General features: G+C 45.8%; 1 protein-coding gene across 1 annotated transcript in view; it reads right to left on the bottom strand.

The window, feature by feature from the left end:
* The window catches only part of DNAH10 (dynein axonemal heavy chain 10), a 2,725,177-nt gene that overhangs the window by 1,136,182 nt on the left and 1,566,846 nt on the right, over positions 1–22,149 (bottom strand). The window contains exon 42 of the mRNA XM_069619694.1: positions 21,820–21,954. Within this exon, the coding sequence (XP_069475795.1) occupies positions 21,820–21,954 (135 nt within the window). The remainder of the gene's footprint in view (positions 1–21,819; positions 21,955–22,149) is intronic.

Raw genomic sequence — 22,149 nt, 5'->3', positions numbered from 1 at the left:
TAATTTGGGACTAGTAAAGCCAATGGTGACTTTACATGCCCTGGGAGACAGTAGTCAGACCCAGGGTATGGAATCTATGGTGGGGTGTCAATATGACACCCCTGTGTTACTGCACGGAGGGTGCTGTGTAACACACATAGGAAAAACACATGAGACCCTATGGAGAAAAGGACCCCATAGCCCATAAAACACATTACCAGTCAAAGGAATACCATAAATCATGTCCAAGAGTGGGAGAAAAAGAGTCTCACTCTTGGCAGGAGGAAATAACAAACTCCAGAAATCCAGCAAAGCTGCTGGGGGACTCACTAGGTTAGGAAACTCAGCCTAAAGAGAGAATTCTCCCTAACAACTACCTCGGTCAGAGACCAATACGGAAGGAAATCTGTGTATTCGAACAATGTTTTCGAGGAACTCCTTGGCCAGAATTGAAGCAGAAGGTAATCCCTTTAGAGGAATAAAGTGGGCCATCTTGAAAAAAAGATCCACAATAACTAGAATGGTGTTAAATCCATTACATGGAGGTAGATCTGTAATAAAGTCTAACGATAAGGTGTGCCATGGTGTAGGTGGAATATCCAAAGGTTGTAAGAGGCCAGCTGTTTTTTTCTTCTGACTTTTGTTTTGGGCGCAAATGCCACAAGACATTACAAATGACTTTACGTCTTTTCGCCAGGTGGGCCACCAGAATTGTCTCTTAATTTTAGCTTCAGTTTTTGCGATACCTGGGTGTCCTTCCATCAGGGTGTCATGATAATTGGTGATGACTCGTTCTTGTAGTTCCTTGTGTGGTAGAAATAGTCACCCTTGATAATAAGGTAGGTCATTGATGACTGAGTAGTCCGGGCCTTTCTTCAACCAGTCCTCCAGGGCTGTTGGATCGAAGAGTTGTTGGATCTTTACTTGAATATCCTCTAGTGTCTGTAGAGTGGTTATGCCAAGAATTCTTTGTTCTGAAATTATAGGCACCGGTTCCGGGTTCGCATATGCTTCTCCCATCCCTATTCGGGATAAGGCATCTGCCTTGCCATTTTTACAACCTGGTCGATAAGTGATCACGAAATCGAACTCGGCAAAGAACAATGCCCATCGAAGTTGACGCGACGATTGGGCCTTGGCTGTTTTTAAATACTGCAAGTTCCGGTGATCAGTGATTACCGTAATGGTATGCGTGGCACCGAGAAGATAATGCCGCCAAGCCTTTAAGGCGGATTTGATGGCTAATAATTCTTTATCGGTAACCGCATAGTTTAACTCGGGTGCCGATAACTTTCTGGACCAAAATGCTACTGGGTGAAGTTGACTGGTTTCAGGATCCTTCTGGGACAGGACAGCTCCCATGGCTAAACTGGATACATCAGTTTCAACTATGTATGGAAGTTCGGGGCGTGGATGCTTTAAGACAGGTGCAGACGTGAATTTCGCTTTCAGCTCTTGGAAGGCCTTTTCAGCTTCTTCGGTCCATAAGAGGCGTTTGTTTTTTCGCAAAAGTGCTGTGATAGGGTGTACAACATGTGAGAAATCCGGAATAAATCTGCGGTAGAAATTAGCAAACCCGAGCATGCTTTGTACCCCTTTAACTGAACTGGGTGATGGCCACTTGAGGATTGCGTCCACCTTTCGAGAGTCCATTCTGACTCCTTTTGGAGTCAGGATAAATCCAAGGAATTCAACTTCCGTAGCATGAAAAACGCATTTTTCCAATTTTGCATATAACTTGTGCTGGCGTAGTTTCTCAAGGACTGCACAAACGTGCTTCACATGGTCGAATTCTGAAGAGGAGTACACTAGAATATCGTCTATGTATACAACAACACAGACGTCAATGAGTTCACAAAGGACATCGTTCATAAAATACTGGAAGGCTGCTGGTGCACTGCACAACCCGAAGGGCATCACCTGGTATTCGAATGAACCGTACTTAGTGCGAAAAGCAGTCTTCCATTTGTCACCTTTCTTTACACGTACCAGATGATATGCCCCTCGGAGATCTAATTTAGTGTAGATGCAAGCGTCCTTTACTTGGTCTAGTAATTCAGGGATCAGAGGCAATGGGTATCGGTTCTTAACCGTGATCTGATTTAATGCGCGGTAGTCTATGCACGTTCTGAGGTCACCTTCCTTTTTAAGCACGAAGAACAAAGCTGAAGATGCAGGGGACTTGGATGGACGAAAGAAGCCATTAGCAAGGTATTGGTCCAAGTATTGTTGTAGGTGAAGGTTTTCGGGTTCCGTAAGGGCGTAGATCCTACTACATGGAGGTTGTGCACCGGGTATGAGATCGATTTGACAATCGTATGATCTGTGAGGTGGTAGGGTGTTTGCCTGTTCCTTTTGGAAAACATCCTGGAATTCTTGATATTCCTGAGGTAACTGCACGACTGGGGTAGCGACTGTGGCCAGGCCTTGGTTCAAGGGTTTTTTTGGGTAACAAGTATGTGCACAATCCGGGAAGGTTATTCTCTTCTCTCGCCAATCAATACAAGGATTATGTGTTTCCAACCAAGGTATCCCCAGTATTATTTGGAACTGCGGGGCTTTGATTAAATCAAACACAATAGTCTCTCGATGCCCATCCTGACCCAATAGTGTCATCTCTGCAGTGGAATGAGTTACAGGCCCAGAGGCAATTTCAGTTCCATCGACTGTGGTGATGACATTCGAAGTGGTCTTTTTGCAGAGAGATAGATTCATCCTAGAAGCTAACTCGTGGTCCACATAGTTTCCTATGGCCCCGCTATCAATGTATGCCCTCACTGCGTGCATACGTGATGGCTGCCTTGGTTCTATAAGGACCATTGGTATGATGAAGTGCGAGGACCGAGTATCCTTCTTCAAGCTCGGCAAGTGGACCTCTACGCTTGTCGGGCGTGGTCGTTTCCCGAATCAGGCTCTGTTTGATTTTTATCAGCAACTCCGACTACTTTTTTAGATGTTTTTATAGGGCAATCCCGTAGAAAATGTCCTAAGGCCCCACAGTACAGACACAATTGCACCTGCCGTCTTCTTTCTCTTTCCTTTTGAGTTAAGGGTCCCATGACCCCTCCGATCTGCATCGGTTCTGATACATCTGTTCCTTTGAGGGTAACATTGGGTTTAACCAATATCCGATTCTCGAATTTAGCTCGATCAGCCTTTCTATTCTGAAGTCGGTGGTCTAACTGGACCACTAAGTCTATATATTCTGCACAATCCTGAGGTGGGTTCACAACTTGGGCCAAAACGTCTTTGAGTTCACCCCGAAGTCCACGATGAAATAATGTAATTCGTTTTACCTCTGGCCATCCGGTTTCCACCACTAACTTATTGAAAGTGGCGATATAGGTTTGTAGATCCTGGTTACCTTGTCGTAATGATAAAAGTTCGTTATCCGGGGCCTGTCCCTGTGAATGTCTGGCAAATAGTCTTTCCATGCTCAATTGAAAACCTTGAAAATCCCGAAGAAGAGGGTCATCCTGGTTAACTAATGGAATTGACCAATCCGCTGCGCTGCCACTAAGATATGATAGTACAAAGGCTACTTTGGTTTGGTCGTTCGGAAAAGCTCCAGGTCTGCATAAAAACTGCAAGCGGCATTGGTTCATAAACACGGCAAACTTTTTTGGGTCCCCAGCAAAACGTTCAGGTGGAGCTATAAAGGAATGCTCCCTGGTAGAACCACTTGCACAGGATTGCTTGATGAAACAGGAGTTGGATTCCCCCCAAGTCCAGGTAATGTTGTTTGCCCAGCTTGGTTTTGCAGTAATTGTCTAGCAAGATCATCAGTGCGCTCCTTTGACACAATCAGTTCTCTCCTGAGGGCATTAGTCTCTTGGCGCGCGGAGTGCACTTCTGCCCTAAGTTCCCCTAACAATAGGGCTAGTTGGTCGGTTTCTGAGGTTTCCATAACGCCCGGTGGGGATTTGTAGATAGTCTTCGCGTTCTGTTACGCTCACCTGGCTCCCACAGAGGCGTCGGTCGGACCCGGACAGCTGCGGTCTCCACCCACGTGATGCGTAGTGCAGCGATGACTGACTGGATCTGCCCTCCTAATCTTGTCTGCTTAACCCGTAGAAATATTCTCCTGCAAGTGGAGAGATGGATTTAGCCACTTGTGGATTCAAGTGATGGCACCCCCACAGTCCTCCCCAACTAATCACCTCCAAAATGCCCTCACAGCAAACTCACCTTAGATTCTTGAAAGATGAGCTCTCCATCCTGCGTGGATTTGCAGGGGCGCATCGATTCCAGTTACTTAACTGGTTTGAAGGCTCGGGAGAGTTCCGGAGAGTATTGACTCTGAGGTTCCTGGTGAGGACCAGTAAGTATTAAATTCATAGAGTTCAATATGTCCAATGTTCACTCTTGTTCCCCCCTTCCTTTCTTGTCTTGCAGCTGGCTCGTGAAAAGATGCTCTTGTGGCAGCTGGTGGCGCTCAGGTAAGAGTCTGTATTACGCGGCGCTGTCCGGTAAACCTTGCACGAGGAAAACGTGTTGTTTTGTCTCTCTTTACAGATGCGGCACGTGAAAATATGGAGAGTCACAAAAGGATGCCTCCGGTGGTTAATCAGGTAAGTCTATGGTGGTAAGAATTATATTTGTTGGTTCCCTCGGCTCACCTTGTGGTTTTCTTTTGTCTCATAGGTGCCGAAGTTCGGCGAAGAAATGATGGAGGCAGCGCCGACCCGAAGGATGATGTGAAGACTGGTGAGTATGGCTTGGCGCTGCAGCTGGAGGTGCTGCGCGTACAGAAATGATGTTCTTTACAGGTCCGGAGACAAGATGGATCCAGAAGCAGGTGTGGAATAGAAATAAGTTCGTTTTCTAACCTTGTCCCTTTCTTTCCTCTTTGTTTTAGGAGCTCTGGATTCGAGGCAGGCGTGGCAGAAGACTGGATGCAGGCTGCAGGCACGGTGAGTGTTGCGCTGCTGGATGCAGAATAACGCGAAGCGTGTGTTGCTGGTCAGGTGTGGTTTAAACAGCCTCAAAAGTAGTCCCAGGTAAGAAGTCCCTAGAACCACACCCGAGTAAAAAATAGTCCCTGTAGAAAAATAGTCCCTTTCAGGCTTCATGTTGGATTGGAGTCATTTGCAGCATGGTCTGCCTGAGCTAAGTAATGACTATGAGCCTGGCGCCTTAGGCACCAGGACTGATTCCTACTATGAGCCTGGTGCCTAAAACGCCAGGACTGAACCCAAATAGCCCCTAGCCGGGGCTGCTGAGGTTTTACTAAATGTCTAGATGCCTGCTCCCGGGGCTGATGGGCTTGGTCCGGATGCCTGGGGGTAGGCATCATGACACCACCCTCCCTGGCCATCTTCAGATTTGGCAAGCATGTAAAGTGGCAGTATGAATCAAGAAGAGCCACAGAGGGGAAGGTGGGAGGATTTGCATCCATGCCAGACCCATGCTGGAGAACAAGAGTTACAGGTAAGTAACTTAACCCTTCTCCAGCATGGGGTCTGGCATGGATTCACATGCTCATGAATAAAGATTGCACATCAGTACCTGTACACAACCACAGGAGGTGGCAATGGCTCAACAGAAGAAACAACACTCACCCCTGCAGCATATTTGCAGGATATGGCGGCCAGGCGTACCTTGATAGAGGCATGAGCTAGCCCAGTCATGGCCAAGGAAATCAGGTATGGTATGATATGATATGATATGGTATTTGTAACGCGCCTGTACACATGTGTTTAAAGGCGCGACGAGGCAGGGAGGGGAGGGACAAGGGGAGACGGACAACGATCCTACTAGGCCAGGTGTCATTCAGATCGCGCAAGTGCAGGGGTGGGGGAGGGGGAAAAGTGCAAGGGGAAGGGGAGGGGGGAAGTGCAGTACAAGGTAAGTGGCGTAAAGTAATAAATAAATAAATAGGGCCAGCTGGTGGCAAGTGCGAGGTAAGTGCAGAGCAAGTGCTGGGGAAGGGGGGGGCTGTAGGGATACAGAGACAGTCCCGCAGTGCAAAGGGGTTCCAGGGCATCAGTGCAAGTGGAGAGTGGCTGGGCCCAGGACCGAGGCCGTTTAGAGTGGTCCAGTTGCAGGATCAGTGCAGTTTCAGTGAAGAATTTATTAGCTGTTCAGCAGGGGAGAGGGAGAGAGAAAGCAGAAGCAAAGAGGAAGTTTTTGAGGTGCTTCCGGAACCGGAGATGGTTCTCCTCAAGTTTCAGGGAGGCAGGAAGGCTGTTCCAGAGGGAGGCCCCTGCCGCGGAGAGAGATCTACCCCCAGCTTGATGCTACGAGAAGCGGCTAACCCTGAGGGAATTGGAGGCGGATGAGCGAAGGGCTCGGGAAGGAAGATATTTGGGAAGAGAGAGTTGAAGGTATTTAGGACCCAGGCCCCAGAAGGCCTTGTGGACAATGCAGAGGGTTTTGAACTTTATCCTCGCAGCCACTGGGAGCCAGTGTAGAGATTTCAGTCCTGGAGAGATACGGTCCCTGGGCTTGAGGCCAAGGACAAGTCTCGCAGTTCTGTTCTGGATGAGTTGCAGAGGGCGGAGAGTGGAGGCAGGCAGGTTAAGATAGAGGCTGTTACAGTAGTCCAGCTTCGAGAGAACCAAGGCTCGGGAGACAGTGAGCTTCTGGGGGAAGGAGAGGAAGGGAAGAATACCTCTGAGGAGGTGCAGCTGGTAGTGTGACCTCTTGGCGACGTCAGAAATATGAGGAGAGAAGGAGAGTGTGGAGTCGAAGATGACCCCAAGGTTTTTTGCCTTTCCGGTAGGAGCAGGGAGGGGGCCAAGGGAGGCAGGCCAGAGAGCTGCAGGGAAGGAGGGAGTGGGAGTACCGATGAGTAGAATCTCAGTCTTACTGGCATTAAGGCAGAGGTCATTGGCGGCACACCATTCTTGGATAGCAGACAGACAGTCAGAGATGAGGGAAGGAGAGGGGGAGGCTGAGGGTAGCCTGAAAATGAGCTGGGTATCGTCCGCATAGCACTGGAAATTAGGGCAGAGAGCGGCGATGCGCTTCCACTTATGGCCACTTATGGCCGTAGCACATCAATGTTGAGGAGGCTTTGGCCCTGGCTAGCACATCCTTACATTCCGCTGGTAAAGCATAATGTCCAAACTCTAGGGCTGTCGGAGACAGGCCCTGAGGTTCAGCGATGTTGGGTCATGGTGAGAAGATCAGGAAGTAGTGGCAGCCTGATGGGAGGTGCCTCCACCAGACATAGCACCGGGTAACAGATTTGTCGTGGCCACGCCAGGGCAACAAAAATCATCCTGGAGTGTCTGAGTGTGTTGATCACTGGTAGCAGGAATGGGAACAGAGGGAAAGTGTACAGGAAAATTGCCTCTCACAGGAATGTGAACGCATCCTCCATGCTCCTCGGTTGCAGGAACCTGCTTGCAGACCTCTGACACTTGGCATGCGTTGCTGTTGCGAAGAGATCGATCTGGGGTCGATCCCATTTGAGGAATTGAAGATCCACCTGGTCCTTGCGAGGATTCCACTTATGGCAAGAACGCAGCTCCCTGCTGAGCAAGTCTGCGATGGTGTTCCCGATGCCTGCCAGGAAGAAAGGGACGAGAAACATGTCCTGATGAATGGCGCAGTGCCACAGATCTTGGGCCTCCCTGGAAAAGGCCAGAGAGCGGGTTCCACCCTGCTTCCGGATATAGAACATGGTGGTGGTGTTGTCCGTGAAGATCCTCACCTTGCCCCTCAGTGGCCCAGAAGACGGCCTTAAGTTCCAGGATATTGATGTGGAGGGCCTTTTCTTCTGGCAGCCAGAGGCCTCTGGCGCGCAGCTGCCCGGTGTGGGCTCCTCAACCTTCCAGAGAAGCATCCTTGATGACCGTCTCCTGGTAAGGAGGAACTTGGAATGGGGCCCCTTGTGTGAGATGTGGGTGAACGCCCCAACACTGTATTGCTCATCGGAACTCCTCGTTAAGGACGATCTTGTCCGTCCAGGCCCCCGGGCCATGCAGCCACCTCACATCCAGGAACTCCTGGAGAAACCTCATCTGTAGTTTGAAAATGCGGACAGCTTGATGGCCTTCACGGTGGCTTTGTGCGCCAACGACAGGCACTGCACCTTCCCCCCGAGGATGGCCGACACCCTCTCTTCTGAGGGGGATGCCAGACAAGTTACTGTGTTGAGTTGGGCACCTAGAATCAGAGAGTTCTGCTATGGCTCCAAGCAGGACTTTGGATACTTTATTGGAAATTATAGCTCTGTCAGCAGATGCACAGTCCTCGTTGTGTGCAGGCTGGATCGGATGAACCAAATCTTCCAGATAAGGGTAGACGTGGATGCACCGCTACTGGAGCCAAGCACTTTGTAAAGACCCTGGGGTCTGATTTCAGGCGAAAGGGGAGCGCCTTCAACTGATAGTGTTGTTCCTGGACCACAAACTGCAGGAACTTGCAGTGCTTCCAGTGGATGTGGACATGGAAGTAGGCGTCATCCAGATCCAGCAACGCCAGGAAATTTCCTTCCTCTAGTTGACCAAGCACGTGCTGCAACAGGACCATCCTGAATCTCTGAGACTTCAAATACTTGTTGAGGCGTCTCGGTCCAGGATCAGCCTCCACCCTTTTGACTTCTTTCGGACAAGAAATTATTTGGAGTACACTTCGGAGCCCCAAAGGCGCTGGGGATGGGCTCTATCAGCCCCTTTATTGACTTGACGTGGACCTCCTGCTGCAGCTGCGCCATGTGTTGTTCTTGTGGAGCCACCGGGGGAATACAAGGGCACCTGCGTTCGAACGCCAAGGCGTGCCCCTGGTCGAGAGCGTTGTGCACCCATATGTTGGTGGTGATGGTCTTCCACGTGCTGATGAACTTCACAAGCTGGTCTCCCACTGGGGTGCACAAATGGGGGCCCGAGTCCACGGCCAGTTCAGGCCTGTTTCTGGGACATGGCCCTGCATTGTGGGTGGCGATGACAATGTCGCCCACTGCCGTATGCCTGTGCGTGACCTCTTTATGCTTCTTGCGTCATGGAGCGGGAAGGCTGCCGGTGCGAGGAGGTACATCCTTTGGAGGCCCTACCGGGTTTTCCTCTAGAAGAATGAAAGGATGACGACCGGCATTGTTGCAGGGTCCACAAGGTGCATGCCGTCTCTGCATCAGTCTTGATGGTTTGCAGAGACTCGTTGACGGTCTTGCCAAAAAGGTTTTCAGCATCAAATGACAAATCCAGCACCTTAGCCTGAACATCTGGAGGGAAGTTGGTGGCCTTCAACCATCCTTGCTGCCCGAAGAGACAGCTCCTAAACCTGACTAAGATAACAGACTAACACCTACCTGTACTAGATACAGGTTCCAAGCACGTTCCTCTCATATTGTAATAAGGAAACACTTGATTGTTAGCCTTTTCTGCTTCGTTTCACATTTATGTACCCTAAAAAGAGTTGTTTTTTTCATACTTGAAATGGTCAGATATGATGTAATATTTACCTCGAGCACAGAATTAACACACCTATGATTCAGATATTTTCTATTATGTTTTGTACAACATTTATGCCTATTTTTATGTTGAATATGCCTTTAGCTCTACAAGTATGAAGTAACAATACTAAAGATGTCTGCCTAGTAAGCAGGCCTCAGAATACCTGCTAGAACAATGAAGCAGTCTCATGAGCTAAAATTGCAGCCTAGTTATATGTTTATGGATTTAGTTCACATTTAAACCGCTTAATCAATGGATACTTAGCTTACTTTTGAAGCATGGTTATGTACTTTGGTTATTAAAATTCAGTAGACATACAAAATAGCAACGTATTGTCACAAAGTTGATATGTGGTTGGAGCCCCCCCCCATTTGTTTCCTACTGTAGAATAGCTCTACATCCCTCCACATTAAGGGCTATCCCTCTTGTTCCCCATTATCAAGCTGCAGCCTAGCTGTATTAGGGATACATGATTTGAATATATCATTTATTGCCTACTAAGGTAGACACCTTAGCCAATAGTGTCTTGATTTTTCCCCTTCTGGAACTGACAGACAACAGACTTGCAGGGTCCCATGGACTGCTGTGGCACCACAGCGTTACCCCTCAATTATCTCCCCCAAGTAGAAGATACAGGCCTGCACCCTAAATCCACCTACAGCCCTAGTGACAATGACATATCTACCGCTGTGACAACCTTTGAAAAATGCATATGACAGGAGGTCAGAAAACTACAGAACGGTCCAAAAACCTTACGCCACAATCTCTCAAACACTGAGCGTCAAGCTCTCAAAAACCTGGAAAATAACACCAATCTTGTCATTAAGTGCAGATAAAGGAGGAGGGATTGTCATACACAGCACTGAGCAATATAAGCAGATCGTAGCAACTCTACTAGATGACGCAACCAGCTATAGGAAATTGAAGAAAGACCCCACGCTCGAAATCAAGAAAAACATACAAGAAACACCAGGTATGCCCTTGAGCAGGGGTGGATCACTGAAAAGGAAGAGAGATACCTCAATACATCGGAGGGCATAATACCAGCTTTTTACGCCCTCCCCAAAATATACAAAGATCCTGCCACCTCCCCAGGGAGACCCATCACATCCGGATGTGGCTCTATACTGGAACCAATCTGTAAATACATAGATTTCTTCCTTAAGCCACTGAGTCAAAAAACACAAACCTACCTAAGAGACACCATGTCCACCATTATGAGATTTGAAAACTTACCTTTTGACAAAACCAAGGATCTGTTGGTCATGATGGACATAAATGCCCTCTACACTAACATCCCTCAAGAGGTAGCCCTGGAATGCATAAGAAACCATCTGAGTCACATTTTGGCACAGAAACGTGTATCGGTGAACTTCATAATTGAACTCCTTGATTTGGCTTTCACCAAGAACTATTTGTCATTCAATGACACATTCTTCCTACAAACATGTGCAACCGCGATGGGGGCTGCGTTCGCCCCCAGCTTTGCTGTGATCTTCATGGCAGAGTTTGAAGAAATGTATGTGCTCTCTGCCCACAACCCTTTTCTGGGCTACATCACACACTGATACCGCTATATAGCCAACATCATCTTCATTTGGCAAGGCGAACCTTCCTTACTTAATGACTTTTATGAATGGATAAATCAACAAACAGCAGAAATAAAATTCACCATGAATAACAGCTCTGAAAACATCAATTTCCTAGACCTTAAAATAATGGTACAGGACGATAAACTAGCTTGTACTCTGTTCAGGAAAAACACAGATCACAATACTTTACTGCACTACAAGAGCAGCCATCATAGGAACCTGAGGAACAATCTTCCATATGTCCAATGTTTAAGGCTCTGCAGAAACTGCAGCTACACTAAAAAACAGGCTACGAGCAATGGGCTACCCCAAGAAACTCATCGAAAATACCAGAAAAAGAGCATTCTGCATCCCACGAGAAACACTACTAGTCCCTAAAACCAGGAATACAGAAAATGGCCGAATAACCTGTGTCACAACGTTTGTGCCTGATACCACCAGGATACAGCAGACCATCAGGAAATTCTGGCCCCTGATACAGTTGAGCCTGCCACAGGAACCACCTCCAAGGATGGTGTTAAAACAAGCAAAAAATCTGAAGGAACATCTAACACACACCCGCCTGAAGAAAACCCTGAGAACAGGTCTCTGGAATCTCAGGGACCTCAGAGGCCACCACCCATGCGGGACATGTGTTGCATGTAAATTCACCAGAAAAATGAAATCCTTTAAAATCAGCAATAAAGATCGGGTCCTCAAACATTTCTCTAACTGCAAGACATGTAATGCCATCTACCTAGTGGAATGCCCTTGCGGTCTGAGCTACATTGGCCAAACTCAAAGACCAATTAATACAAGGATCTGCGAACACCGATCCCGGATCCGCTGTAGGGTACATAATGCACTGTTGGTTTCCTATTTTCAGGAGTACCGTCATGGACCTGATGACCTTACCTGGTGGGTCATAGACAAAGTCGACAGCAACATGAACAAAATAAATGCCTTAAACCATAAAGAATCGTGGTGGACTTTTAAACTTCAAACCATCATGCATGGCGTCAATGAGCCAGCAGCCCCCTGGGACCAATCAACTTAAACTTTGAACCAGCCCCATGACCTCTGTACCACTTAGACTAGCCACCATGTGAGGTAGACCAAGATAACTGCCGATTTCACAATATATGCAAACACACCAAACATATGGCCACAAAGGAGCCAGTCACCACTGCTAACACCATGTACACATACTTCCACCATCTGGCACATGGTTGATATTATTCATGTAGACTAGGTAGGCTTTGTGAACAAATGTATCATATATACTATATGCACTATGTGTGGTTATTGCTTGCAAACACGTACATGCTCCCTGCCTTCTGCCCTTGTCTAACCTTCGAGTTGGTAGCATGACAGTCCAACATACTCCAAACACCTGGCACATGGTTGGCTACAAGTATGAAGTAACAATACTAAAGATGTCTGCCTAGTAAGCAGGCCTCCGAATACCTGCTAAAATAATAAAGCAGTCTCATGAGCTAGAATTGCTGCCTAGTGATATGTGTGTGGATTTAGTCCACATTTAAACTACTTAATCAAGGGATACTTAGCTTACTTTTGAAGCATGGTTATGTACTTTGGTTATTAAAATTCCGTAGACATACAAAATAGCAATGTATTGTCACCAAGTTGATATGTGGTTGGAGCCCCCCATTTGTTTCGTACTCTAGAATAGTTCTACATCCCTCCACATTAAGGGCTATCCCTCTTGTTACCCCGTAAGAATATCCAGTGCCACATCCCTTGGTTGGGGTTTGAAAGGAACCAGAGGTGTAGGATCCGAGCTGATGCGCCTCCTTTTGCGCACAGGAGACAAAGGCTCATCGCCTGGAGAGCCCCCCTCCTTCGTGGTCTGTATAGTTGTATCCTTGCCCTCATCGGAGCTTGTATAAATCTGCAACAGCTTCTCTGGAGAAGCATGTGGGTCCGCCCCCTGCTTAGGGTCAGCTGGAGGGACATTATTCTTTTCTCTCTCCGGAGAATTCTGGAGTATTGTGGTTAGAGGGACATCCCCATCCCTGGGGAGCCCGTAGTCTTTGCCACCACTGCCGCAGCTGTATCATGCTGTGGTGGTAAAGACACTGGCGGAGCAGCCTACATAGTCATCCCCTTCGCGGATCGCCCCTCCTTCGATGAAGATGTGGTGGTCGTCTAATAGGTCATTGAGGACATGGTCGCCGGGGCCTTCGTCGACGCCGTCAAACTCATCGGCAATGAGGTTGACTTGGGAGGCTGTGCAGCCGACTGGGCCGTTTTGCCCGACGGAGTCGTCTTGGACGATAGCATAGCCAAAGGAGGTTGTGAGAGGCCACCTCAAGATTTCTCCTTCGTCGGCCTGTCTGCCAGCGGTAAACAGAGTTTCAACAGAGTCAGAGACTTTCTCTTGGAGGGAGCACCACTCACCGGCAGGCTCACCGTGGAGGTAGATGGCGTTCTGGTCCTCCCCCAACTGGACCCCGCACCCACGGCAAAACCTAGCGGGACTAGGGTCGTGGAGCTTGGCCTTGTTATAGAGCCCCACGGGCAGAGCGTCCTCAAAAAATCTCAACCTCCACACGGACTGGCCGGTCCTGGGTGGGGCATGACCAAGGCCAGAGGCAGAGTCATGGGCCTTGCTCGATTTGAGCCACGCTGCCAGCCGGCTGTAGCAATCCTTCTTGGTTTTCTTCGAGAAACCACAGAAGACCTCGCATTCCTGCTTATCATAGTCTGGATGTAGGCAATACAGACATTTATGATGTCGATCCTCCACGTACACCTTCCCCAATCCACACTTCGCGCAGAGTTTGAAGAGGTTCCTCTTCTCCTCGGACATAGTGGAAAAGGCACGAAGTAGGGCCAAGCTCGGGCCTTCTCAATTCTTCGCTGAAGATCCGCAATGTAGATGATCTTTGCCGACAGCAGGTCCCTGCTGCCGGTAATCGACCACCGGTCAAACGATGGAACAAAAATCGCAAACTTTTGCAGAAAAACTTGTACGGAGAAAAAATAGCTCGGAGAGCAAGAAGAGAACCTTCAACACTCAAGCGTGCAGTAGAAATCTGAAGATGGCCACCAGGGGTGGAGATTAGGTGGAGGACTGTCGTTGGTTAGGGGCAGTAGGACCCAGAGGACAGTGATTGGTGTATAGATGAAAAACAGTTTTCAAGTGAAAGTGAAACCGTTTTTTCTTTTACCGAGGATTCCCAGTCTGACAGCAGGGAATATTCAAGAGCATGTGAATCCATACCAGACCCCAAGCTGGAGAATTAGGAATATCATATCTCACTTGTTGGAAAGGAGGGACGATCATCCCAGGCCACCCAGTGCTTTCGGATGAGACAGAGGCCTGGAAATGTACAGTACGGACTCAGGGGGTGGGGGGCGGACAGTGAGGAAGGGGTGTGGTGGCAAGGACCATAGTGCGGGGAGAATGGAAATGGTTTTTTTGGTCCAGCGAACATGGGGAACCAAACGCCATCTTACATATTAGCAGCCATATTGGAATCGAGGCCTAACATTGTGCTGCAGCCAGGACCGCAGCCTCGAGCCACACACAGAACAATTTACTTACCCATGGTAGTGTTCTTTCGACTGGATGTTACTCCTATGTATTCCTCATCTTATGATAATATCTTTCAGCTTCAGCTGCTTTGGATAATGTTTCTCGACAGATAGTGCTGTGTGTTGTCTCGTCAAGTCGATGTCCATCGAGGGCCTCCATTCGACTGTCAACGTCATCATTACTATAAGTAGCACACACAGCTCCCGTTGGCTTCACTTCTGTTTTTCTCCCTCCCGTAAAGGAATTACAAGGCGTACTATAGACCGTAGGCCCCATGAAAGCGTAAAGTGTAAAGAAATGTAAATTCTACGGCGGAGTAGGTTGGAAGGGGCGATGAGGAATACGTGGGAGAAACATCCAATTAAAACAATGTTACCACGGTTAAGTGACTTGTTCTTCGATTGAGTCCTCCCACGTATACCTCATCTTATGATAGACTCCCAAAGCAGGAAGAATTTGGTAGGGGGTGTATGAATTTTATTTCATCCTTGACTGTTATCATGTATTGAATGAAACACGACTTTCCCAAATTATACTTCTTCATTGGAAGATGAATCCAAACAGTAATGTTTTACAAAGGTGTGAACAGACGAACAAGTGGCCGCTGCACATATGTATTTTACTGGAACACCTCTCTGAAGTGCTGCAGAGCTCGCCGTCCCCCTTGTGGAATGTACTCTCAAACCTTCCAGCTGGTATTTGCCCGCTAACCTGTAACATTCCCTAATAGCTAGGATGATCCATCTGGATAGGGTCAGTTGTTACAGCTAAACCCAATTTAGTATATCTCATCACTCTCATATCAAAACACCACAACACTGCATATCTCATTAGGATTGACACCTCTGGTGCTACGACGCAGCCGATACCAACGGGGCTGGGGGTTAAGCAGGGTTGTAATTTGGCAGCCACCCTGTTTAACCTCTACCTCTGTGACATTGATGAGATTTGGGCAAAAGAGATCGCCTACCCCGCGAGGCTGGGTCACTTAAAGATCCATTGGCTTGCCTTTTGCAGACAATATAGTTATATTTGATCGCACCCTATTTGGTTATCAACTTAAGCTCAATCTATTTGCTGCATATCTCCATAATCACAATCCACAATGTAATGTCCAAAAATCCAGGGTCTTTATTTTTCAGAACTTAAAGAGGAATTTCTCAAGAATGGAATGGACGATTGATCACACTCCTATTCCCAATGCCACTACTATCAAATACTTAGGGTATTATGTGACTGACTCAAACTCACTGAAAATGTGGAAAGATGGGTTAAATGGAAAGTTTGCTTCACTTGCTACGCAAATGCGAATTGTTTATGCTAAATATGGTAAGCTTCCTATGGTGCCGCTAATTGAGTTTTATACTTTGAAGGTCGTCCTTTATGGACTGTACATGTGTTTAGCAAATGTCAATGATGTTCTTGACCAGATTCAAGGTGGCCTCTGGAAAAGTACCCTACGTTTAGCTAAATCACTTCCTGAAGCAGTCCTTCGACAAGAACTAGGCTTGCTATCCTTTTCATCCAAATTCCATTGGCAGCTTTTGACCAATCTAAGATGCTGTATCCACCCACCAATTCCCTATATGAAGATCAGCGAAAAATGATCTTAGAGAGAAATCCACCATCTATAGCGAAGTATTATGATGATATGGTTGTATTGTTATCGGATCTTGGGCTTACTCCAGCACATTTACAATTCTGATTATTACACATTAAAAAACTTTTATATGAAAACGACTGGTGTAGAACTCTTGAAGCAGTTTCTGCAAGAAAATCATACACTGAAGCAGCAAAGTTTGTGTCTAAGCGAATGTCTCGCAGGACGTATCTGTTCATATTTCCTTGTGCCTCATTTAGGGATGTGTACTTACGCTTTAAACTAAATCAGCTGTACACATTCGAAAGAACTATGAAATGGGGTAAAACTTGTCACAGATGGGTCCATGGGGTGTCGTTTTTGTAAAGAAGCAACACAGTGAGAAACCCTTAAACATCTTGTAATCTACTGTAAATACTTTGAGATGATGCGCACAACATTTTTGGGGCTTGACACCATTGGTGCGACTATGTTAGCTAGAGAATGGTGCTGGAGGTCACTTATGTGGGGAAATTCAACAAAGACTATATTAGCTTTATCAACCAAGCTTGAATATAAGACATTATTCCTATGAGATGCTTCATGGAGGACTTGTGTTTCTGCTTGATAGTTGGCAAAAGATTGAATTCTTATAAGTGGTGATGTGCCGGTCACACTGTAACCACATGTTAATTCAAAAACTTATGTTGTTTTTAAAATGTGTGCTTGAAGAAACCTGTTTAAGAACGTGGAATGGTGAACAATGGTTGTTAAAGAAATGAGTTTTGTAATGTATCTTGTATGTTGTATAAGTTTGTTGATCAAAATAATAAACAACTAATAAATAAAACAAATAATACTTGGTAATTCTGACGACGAATTTTGGACATTCTTGATATATAAAAGCTGAGAGTCCTTTTTGGGTCCAGCCTATGGAATCTTTCCTCCTCCTTTCCAGAACGAGGAGGTGGGTAGAAAGATGGTAAAATAATTGTTTGTGACAAGTGGAAGTCGGAGACTACCGTTGGTGGAAAAGAAGGTTTCACCCTGAGAACAACTTTGTATTTATAGAAAACAGTGTAGGGGGGTTTACATGAGAGTGCCTGCAACTTGCTTACCCTGCTGGCTGATGTTATTGCTGTTATTGCTATTAGCTAAACAGTTTTCAAAGTTAACAGTCTTAATGGGCATGAGTGTATTAGTTCAAAAGGAATACATGTTAGAAATGTTAACACCAGGTTAAGATCCCACATAGGCACCTGGAATGGAACCCTTTATAAATTGAACAATCAATCAGAGGGATTTTAAAATATGAATCTGGAGCCCTAGCTTTGCCAAATGTAAGAAAAAAGAAAGCACCATATGTGTATCGGAAAGAAAAGAATCCACATTCTTATCCCTGCACCAGCTGCTGAACTTGTTGCAACGGCAGTGGTACAAAGATTGTGTTGCTGGTCTTCTGGCTGAAAGCAAGATCTCCATTACGTTATCCGGAAGGTCCCAAACCTAATACCTCAACCTCTCCGAAACCATGCATGAAAGTTGCGTGTCTTAACCTATGGATGGAGAACTCGACCCTCCTCTCGCGAGAAAACGTCCTCTCTTTGTGGAAGACGCATTCAAAATGTCCAGAAGGTCCAGGTACCATGTTCTCCTGGCCCAATCCAAGGCAATTAGGATCATGGAAATTCCCAGTGCACTATGATCGCGTCCCCTAGAGCTCCTCTTGGGGGAAATTCCCTGGAGCAGAACATTTCGCACTTCCGGTTGACATTGCACGTGAACAGATCCACTTGCGGGGAAGATCTCTTGAAGGACTTCCTGAGCTAGTTCTCACTTGTGGGAGACTGTGCTCTGCCTCCTCAGAACGTCTGCCGCTGTATTATCCTCTCCTTGGTGAATTGCTTTCAGGGAGATTCCTTCTTGAATGGCCCAGAACCAGAGCTGCATTGCCTCTCTGTGCACTGATAGTGATCCTACACCTCCTCTCTTGTTGAGACCACTACCAACTACCAAACTTTCCGGTGTCTGGTGTTTTGTTAAATATTCTGTGTCACTGCTGGATGGCCTATATTTTTTGAGAAGTTCCTATTTACTGCAGCTGCAGTTTCTGGTGGTTCCCAATTAGATGTGACCTTTTTTTTGTTGGGCAATATGAAAGGGCAAAAGTGGATCTCTCTGGGGATCCTGATCCAACATATCAGTTAGGTCATATCCTGCTCAAAAGATGGTGCAGGCCTACTCCAACCCAGAAATGCAACCACATTCTTCATTAGAGTCAGCGTGGTCAGAAGGATCTGGTTTCCCAAATTCCAATTCTGGAGAGGTATCTATACTACTGGCTGTTTGCACGTTTTCATACAAGTCTTTTATCCTAGACTCCTCAGAAATAAGCTCAATTGGCACATTTGGGGTACCAAATTGTAGGCTAAATGGTGGTGTATTGTCATCTGAGGGTTCATTGTCTTCATAAATTGAAGTTAAAAATTAAAAGAAAATGTTATTGGTAAGGGTTTGAAAATCTTTTCCTGTGGTATTATGGGCTTCGACAACCTCAAAGAAATTGTTGACAACGACTTTGAAGTTGGTGTCGCGGACTTCAATTTTGCTTGAGTCGACTTCGATACGAGCGTTGATGGCTCCGACGGCGTTTGTGAGACCATCGGAGTTGCCGACTTCTTATGCTTCTACGAAGTAACCGTCGAAGGTCTGGAATCTTGGCTTGTCGGATCGAGATTTCTCTCAATGCAATTCCGGCTTATAGCTCCTACTCGAAGAATCGTAGGGTTCAGTCTTTGACTTCACTTTGCTGTCTTCATACAGATTGACAGGGATATGGCCTTTCTGTTTTTCTTTCGAGTGGGTTGGGGCCGCCATCTCAAAGAGTTTTAACATAATTTTTTTATTTGGTTAGTTGATCAAATCAACTTTTCAAATATAATAACATAAAAACATTATATATATTGAATTTCTGTGAAATATATAACACAATACATTTTATAATAACTAACTCATAATAACAACTCTATATACAATCACTTGTAAGAAGAAGAAAAAGAAGAAGAAAAAAAAGAAGAAATAAACAAATATATAAAAGGACCCTAGAATACCAAATACAAAATACATCAACCAAAACAATGGCAAACCGAAATAAAGCAGTATTTAATCTTTGGCGTCAGGTAGTATTGCTTCAAGGAAGTGCACTATTGCTACCTTTACTCCCAATCTGGAGCTTGAAAAGATCAATTTCCATAGGTGGAGTCATACTCCTTATAAAGATAAATAATAAAGTCACAAATACCCTACCAGGAGAGTATACCAAGGGAAGAAGGAGGACCAAGTGTGAGAACTTGAACATTGGTAAGAACTGTGTGCATAAGGGAAAACTCAAAGTGAAAACAAAGGCCCCTTGAGTAAAGTTGAACTCTGGAAGAAAAATGTAACTAATGGAGGAATTCAAAGGGAAGCGCCATTTCCTTGGGGGTAAGCGGAAAGACTCCAAAGAGCTGAATGTGAAAGATAAAAAGTTAAGGGAAAAGAAGTATTTTTCTTGAAACTATGGGAATATAAAAATTGGAGGACCTCGAAGAAGTGATACCCTTTCAAAACTGTGGAGTGAAACAGTTGGAGAAGAGTGAAACATAGGGGAGGAACCCTCCCAGCTGCCCGTTTTTGTGGAGTAATGGGAAATTATTGACCTTGATCCAGAAGTGTTGGATAGATAGTGAAGGACGAGGGAAAACATAGGGGAAGGGAGGGCCCCTTCTCTTTTAGAACTTTTATTTATTTTCTATTCTGAACCTTAAAAACTTATGTTGATAACTTTGAAAAAAGCTACATAGCTTGCCAGAATGCCCTTGTACACATTATATTGAGTTCAGGGTGTGAGGGTCAGTTTAGGATTTTTGGACACAGGACAGAGGACAATCTTTTGTTTAACATCCTGACACAGACGTTCCTTTGTTTTGTTGAGGCAGGGAAACCGCTCTTAGGTACAGGGACAGGTAGGAGTTCCCCAGCCCTTCTCATTCATTTCTTATAAAAAAAAACACCAAGTTTGTATCAAAAATTATTACTGTGTCCGAGTCTTACTTTTGATACCTTGCAAACCTAAATGATACATAGGTGCAGACCCTTTCACCGAGCCCTGCTCCAGGAAAGATGTCACCAAAGTATATAATGGACCTCCCAGGAAGGGGAGGTGCGTCAGTTTGGAGAAGGGTGTGGCAGGAGCTTGGGTGAGTCGGTGGTTCTGGAAGGAGCATGAGAGGAGCTACAGAGTAAACTGAAGGAGGCTGGAGACAAGAGGAGGGAGAAGGGACATGAAGAGGTGGTAGGAGAAGGCTATCAGGCATGGAAGGTGGATGGGATGATATTGGCAGGTGGTTGGAGGGAGATATCAGGAGGTGGTAGGAGGAGAGATACAGAGAGCAGCAGATAAGGCTGGAGACAGGAAGGGAAGAAGAGGCATCCAGAGGTGGCAAGAGAAGGCTATCAGGAGGTGCAAAAAGGGAAGTATCAGGAGGTGGAAGGAGGAATATATGAGGAGGGAGAAGGAGAAAGACCCCAGGATATAGCAAGAGGAAGTGATGAGGAGGAGGTTGGTGAGGCAGTAGTCATCCAGAGCAGGAGGGAACGAGAGGGTACACTTAAACTAAGATAGCGCGTGGGAGTTACAGACAAACAAGAAGCTTTTAAACCTTTGGTGGCAGGAGAAGGAACAAGCATGTTGTGTGATCTCAGGAAGGAACAGGCTCTGAGGAGGAGTATGCAGGAGTTAAAGGGGGAACAAATGAGGACCCTAGGAAAGGAAAGGGATAAAGCTCTCATGAGGGAGTCTGTGGAAGGCGAGGTCTGTTGCCTCCACCTAGGAGTGTAAGTCAAACTTCAGCTTTATTTGCATCTTGTGGTGGAGACACAGCAATGTCTATAGGTGCGAAAAAGGATCAGCGTTCGTGGCTGCATCCTACCAACACCAAGAGACCAACTGGAGGACTATCAGAGACTACAAAAGGCTGTGAGCAATCGGGAGAAACCTTGTGAACTTTAAAAGGATATCCTTAAACTGTTGACTGACACTTTACATGTACGTTTGATACCAAAGAGAAGATTGTTTGTTAAATAAAAGGTGTTTTTAACTGTGTTTGGGCTCTTTGTGAACCCCACTTTGCTATATGACAGTAGAACCTCCCATAATGTGAGCAGAGTTCATTTTGTGTTAAAGCCTGAAAGAGTCAAAATCCAGCAGACAACTGTAAAGTAACTAACTGAGCTATCTAAAGGTAAAAGAAAAAAAACACGAACTTGAGTTAGAAAAAAGTCGATTTAAATGAGCAAACATATTCAAGATAATTGCAAGGCTTCCCAGCATAGGTAAACAACAAATGAACAAATTAGGTAAGAATAATTTAAATGACAATTGGGATAGAATAGACCATTTTTAGAAAAAAGGTCTTACAAAAGCGCACAACAACCAGAAAAGCCTAAACATATAACCTGGACAGATGAAGTATGAGAAGGGCACATTTTCCACTAAGGCAGAATGATATGAACACAATTGCTGGGCTTTCACTTTAAGTTTCTCTCGGAGCTCATGCAAGTAGCACTGCAATATCAGGAAAATGCACTGTAAAGGAATCGTTTGTGTCTTTAGAGCTACAAGCATTGACAGCATATTTCTAATGTATGCTGTCATTTCTCTGAACTGGCAAAGCAGAAATGTCCTACCATGTTCAGGTCTGTTTGTGGCACAATGGTCTTTTGTTTCTCTCCTTGCCTGCCGTCCATCACTCCTTCAACAATCATCTCAATAGCCGGGGGCACATACTTGTCAAACAGTCGTCTCAGTTCGGTTTGCTCTAGCTGAAAAGGCCATTAAAAAAATTACAAATATTGCATACAACGAACATTAGAAATACAACTCATCTAAATTCTCCAATAAATCATTAAGTGCATGTTCCCAGCAGCGAGAGATTAAAAAAATATTTTCGCCCAAAACTTCTTTGCAATAATTCCCCCTTAAAGTAAGCACAACATGCTATATTTATGCTCAGTTTT

This window comes from Ambystoma mexicanum, chromosome 10 (genome assembly GCF_040938575.1).
Source record: "Ambystoma mexicanum isolate Mex_15411 chromosome 10, UKY_AmexF1_1, whole genome shotgun sequence".
In the NCBI taxonomy this organism is placed as follows: Eukaryota; Metazoa; Chordata; class Amphibia; order Caudata; family Ambystomatidae; genus Ambystoma; species Ambystoma mexicanum.
This window is presented reverse-complemented; position numbering and strand designations above follow the sequence as displayed.